This window comes from Lampetra planeri, unplaced genomic scaffold (genome assembly GCF_965212315.1).
Source record: "Lampetra planeri unplaced genomic scaffold, kcLamPlan1.2.h2 scaffold_1442, whole genome shotgun sequence".
NCBI lineage: Eukaryota > Metazoa > Chordata > Hyperoartia > Petromyzontiformes > Petromyzontidae > Lampetra > Lampetra planeri.
The window spans coordinates 486-5,725 of NW_027614165.1; the positions used below are offsets into that span (position 1 = coordinate 486).

At 43.7% G+C, this 5,240-nt stretch overlaps 1 protein-coding gene across 1 annotated transcript; it reads left to right on the plus strand.

Annotated features, from left to right (window-relative positions):
• Positions 1-849: 849 nt before the first annotated feature.
• On the plus strand, positions 850-3,364 carry LOC144739359 (endothelin receptor type B-like; the record flags this gene model as incomplete). The annotated part of the gene is given in 8 exon segments (XM_078622317.1): positions 850-1,094; positions 1,174-1,286; positions 1,442-1,646; positions 1,805-1,945; positions 2,026-2,159; positions 2,234-2,342; positions 3,193-3,261; positions 3,263-3,364. Coding segments are annotated over 8 exon segments (1,118 nt in total), but the record flags the coding sequence as incomplete, so codon positions are not given.
• Between the last annotated feature and the right edge of the window lie 1,876 nt (positions 3,365-5,240).

Genomic DNA, 5,240 nt, shown 5'->3' on the forward strand with positions numbered 1-5,240 from the left:
GCAGTACAGTATTTCTGCATCAAGTGTATCCAAGATGTCACCGAGGACCGTTCATTTATCTCCACCACATTCACTAACGATGAAGAAGCTTCTTTTTCTTCTTCTTCTTTTTTTTTGAGTCTGAAGTAAAGCGCACTTGACTGATTTTTCACTGTAAGGTTTTGTGAGGGACAGTTATTAGGAACAAGACGTGTTTTTGAGTGGAAACGATGGCGTGAAAACATCCCGACTGAGGCCTGTGCAATGATCTCACCCTCTGACTACAGACATCAGTGCCATCTTCTCATTGTGGCTGATGCATCAAGGGAGGCAATTACAGTCGCTGGTGACAGATTTATGACTAATGCTGACAACAATGTATAAAACCTCGCCTCTGCTGGCTTCTAACATTTATTGTCGGCACACAAAGCAGGAGTTGTGTTTAACTTACAGCCGCCATTTGTGGGAATCAGACTTGTTTTCGTTTTTGCATCTAATAGGTAAGATGGTGTAATTATTATTATTATTTTTTGCCTTTTGATCAACAAATTAAATTCATCCTTTATCTCACCGCTGTAAATCTCTCGGCTCAAACGCTGTTCTAATTACTTTCGCTCTCATTTCCATTCCAGCACTGGCAGACGAAGAAGAAAAAAAAAAAAAAAAAAAAGTGGGGGTTTTGAAGAACTCATCAGCCATGTGGACCGTAGCTCTTGTTCTGTGTTTGGGAAATATTCTCATCAGGGGAGAGGCCAGCGGTCTGAATTCCGAACCATCCTCTGTAATTGAACTCGCTGAAAACACCTTCCCCTGGTCTTTTAACGGTGGGAAAACAGAACTCCAACAGCTCATTTCTTCCCCCCCATGTAGCCGGACCAAGTGCACCAAACCCTCCGATGTGCCCGGAGCCGGCTGGGATCCGTGGCACCTTCAAATACGTCAACACTTTTGTTTCCGCGGTTGTTTTTGTGGTCGGACTGGTTGGAAATTCTGTCTTACTCCGAATCATATACACAAACAAAGGCATGAGAAGTGGACCCAACATCCTCATTGCCAGCCTGGCTCTGGGGGACCTCATCCACATTCTAATCGACATTCCGGTCAACGCATACAGGGTAAGTTGTACTCTTCCCATTTTCACACTTCACCTTGTTTTTCTTTCCCTGTTTCACAGCGTTGCGTCTGTTTTTGCAGCTCATGGCGGAGGATTGGCCATTTGGTCTGGTGTTGTGCAAGCTGGTCCCCTTCATCCAGAAGACATCTGTGGGAATTACTGTGTTGAGTTTATGTGCTCTGAGTGTTGACAGGTACTGAGATAAACAGCACTGTGCGCTCCTAGCACATAGATTAGATCATCTTCAGCAGCTGATGAGTGCTTTTAACAAAAAAGAAAAGAGTTACAGACAAAATTACATTCCATTACAGACAAAAGCCACGTAACACGCTCCCATTGATGTCGCAGGTACAGAGCCATAGTATCGTGGAAACAAATCAAAGGCATCAGGGTTTCAACGTGGACAGCAATTGAAATAACGCTCATCTGGGTCGTTTCCATAATTCTGGCCGTGCCCGAAGCTGTCGGCTTTGATATGATAAGTGTCGACTACAAAGACCAGCACCTGAGAATATGTCTTCTTCATCCTCTGCAAAGCACAAGGTTGATGCAGGTTTGTATCGGTGCAGCCAAACGCAAACGTGGGTTGGATGTCTTTTCATATCACTACTGAAACTGCTGATAGGAAATGAAACAAACCGAAATATTTCTGGATAAAATGCTCTCCACAGCATTGACTGACTCTGGGCTTGTGTCACTTCTAATCAACAGTTTTATAAATCCATCAAGGACTGGTGGCTCTTTGGCTTCTACTTTTGCATGCCACTGGTTTGGACTGCCGTCTTCTACGCACTAATGACCAGGAAAATGCTGAAGAATGCAGAAAATAGAAAAAGTGACCACACCAAGCAGGTTGTCGATTAATCTGCATGTTTAACAGCACGATGTCGTTTTATATAAATTCTGAAATGTGCGTATGTTCTTTTTTTAAGAGACGGGAGGTGGCAAAATCTGTCTTCTGCTTGGTTATTGTGTTTGCCCTCTGCTGGCTGCCGCTGTAACTCAGCAGAATCCTCAAATCAACCATGTACGACGAGAAAGATCCGAAAAGATGTCAACTACTCAGGTGACAGAATTCTTCTCTTTTTTTTTCTTTTTTTAATATGTGTCCCGTACTGATGTTGCATCCTGTTGTTTCAGTGTCTTTCTTCTTCTGGACTACTTTGGCATCAATATGGCATCTCTCAATTCATGCATCAACCCCATCGCACTGTACTTAGTCAGCAAAAAGTTCAAGAAATGTTTCAGGGTAAGATGCACCGTTGTGCTACTGTGTTTTTTTTCCCCAGCTGCCAGGTGTGTGTGTGCGTGTGTGTGTGTATGGAGGGGGGGGGGTCCTTGTTGATTGAGATGTGTGTGTGTCATCGCAGATGCATGAAGTCATGTCTACAAAATAAACTGAGGATTAGAGAGAACAAGGACCCAATGTCTGCTGAAACATTGTGTGTGTGTGTGTGTGTGTGTGTGTGTGTGTGGAGGGGGGATGGCAGTTCCAGAAGTATATTTTAAAGGTAGTTTTAATGTACAGTATGTTACATTAAACCGCTTCCTGTTCATTGTTCATTTTCATATGCTTATTTTGACTGTCAGCTGATATTTGCACTCCACTCCATTCATGCTGTGTTTATTTTATTTTACCCCCTAAACCAGGGTTTATAGATAATCGGCCTGGTAGTTTGTCTAAATGTGCTCATAGACAGACGCACGCCTTTGTATTTTATGCTCAGACCTCATTCCTCTCAGTAAGTTTCAATAAAATGAACTGAAGGTAGTTTTTGCATCAACCTGCAGACAAACAGTCCAACTGTAGGTACAAAAGTATGACCTAATCAAAATAGCTGGCATTCCTTCTTCGGTATGCACAACTTTGCTTTTTATCCACCACCAGAATGTCTATTATCCCAGATTTAATGAATTCTGTACTAAAGCAGAGCACTGTTTGCCTTTAGGTCACAATTCAAAGGCAGACACTGCAGGCAAGGGCCACATTCCACTGAGATAATACCATTACCTCTCCTCACGTAAATCTCGAAGAGTGCAACTTCTCCACGTGAATTTTGTCCTTTTACCAATGCGTCTTTCTTTGTGTGGTCCTCCAGGCGTGTCTTTGCAGTTGGTGTCTACCTCTTCAAGCTGTTAGCCATGACGAGGTGCAATCTGCTTTGAAGTGACCGAGCGCAGGATCAAGCCTCAGAGCAGAGCAACAACACCCGAGTTCACAAACACACTTCCGCAGCGCTGCCTGGTCAAGAGAACACCTTAGCGCGTTGACAACGCACATCTGAAACTGTGAAAATGCATTGTGAGTCCCCTGTTATTTCTTTATTACGAACACACAGTAGCAGAACCCTGATACCCTGTGATTAACAGGGTGTACCGTCCTTTGGATGGCTGTCGTGAGCTGAACATCTGCTTCGGCATGAGCAACCTGGAGTCAGACTCTCTGCCTCTGGGTCTTGACTCACTATCCGCCATTACATCAGATTTTACCGAGTGTCTCTCCTGTATCATGCATCACTCATGCTCTCAAATCACTCTTTTTGGGACGGATGCTAACCTGGCACCCATCAAGACGAATCTTGTCACGACCAACCACCTACATATGTATTATTTTGATTCTGGAAAAAGGCGTATTGCCGCAGGACACCCAGCAGCACATGTCAATTGGAAATGATGATGGTTTTATCGGGAATGGTGTATTATTAGAACACAAATGAGCTCTTTCATCTTTGTTAAGTTTCTCTCACACACACACACACACACACACACACAAGCAGCTGAAGAGTTCATGGTGTTTCGCTCTTGAAGCTTGAGAAATCAAATTGGTGCCACAAGTAGATTCTGTCTCTGCCGCTGAATGACTGATTGATGGTGGCCTATTTTTAATGCATTGTTAAATGTGTAATGCACGGAGACACTTTATAAAAGACCTGAGAGTGGGGAAGAAGGAAAATGAAGATGACAGAATGAGGTCAGGAGGAAAGACGGGATGAGAGAGGGTTGGGAGTGTGTGTGTGTGTGTGTGTGTGTGCATGGGGGGAGGAGGGGGGTTGGGTGGGTGGGGGGGTGAGCACCTGATAGGTCTCCCTGTCACAGGACACGGCGTGCACAAACACAGCTCGGCTCTCGCAGCTAATGTTGACGCTGTGTGCGCTGGCAGGCTTTTAAAAGTTTATCCTGTGTCAGTTCTTCCTGTAAAGATTACGTAACATTAACGTTTAAATAGCTCACTTGCGGTGTGTTTTCTTTTTATTTCTTATATAAACGAGCTGTAGAACGGAACAGAGTAGAAAGTACTCGATTCGTCCCGTGAGAGACAGGAGCCCATGAACACAGGTAAAAAGGAGAAGAAAACAATCAGAGTACACAACAAATTTCAAATCTAAGCAGAGAGTTTGACAAAACTGAAACGTAACACATCAGAACAGGTGATCTGGTTGAACAACATGAAAAATAGATTATTTCACACAAAAAACATCAACTTCTTCCTCTATCATCAGGTATCCAGCTGAAAATCAAACCTTTACTAAGTGTCCTTGAGCAGGACAGCGACCACCTGACGGCTCCTGACACCTTCGCCGTCAATCAATCGAGTGTGTGTGTGTGAATACAGGCGGAATTACAGGTTGAGGTTAGTTCGAATCCTAGATGGTGAAACTCATTTTCACCCACATGTGTTTGTGGTTCAAGATGATAAAATATGTTTCAAGACAACAGGAAGGCTCCAACCCACACCATCATACGAGTGTGTGTGTGTGTGTATGCATGTGTGTACATTTTGTTAGGTTTTTGAAAAAGCATTTTGAAAAATAAATCGAAATCCAAGCACATTTCATGCAATCAAATACTTACTGTTTACTACACATGTCAAAGCGCTTCCATCAAAAACTAGTCTGCTCTCTGTGATGATCGGTATCTGGGTTGGTTGTCTGGCAGTGTGCGGGAATCTCTGCGTCCATCAGCCCTGCAGTATCTCCTCCTACCGCTCTGATCAGAGTGTCACAGCTTCTCTTGGCAGCTTTTCTTTCTTATTTAAATCGGTATTGGCTCGTGTTCTGTCGTGCCTTGTGTGTGATTCTTGTACAGATAGTACCGTTTTTCAAGGACGACCGCTATCGCCGTCTCACAACTAAATGGTTTCTTACAG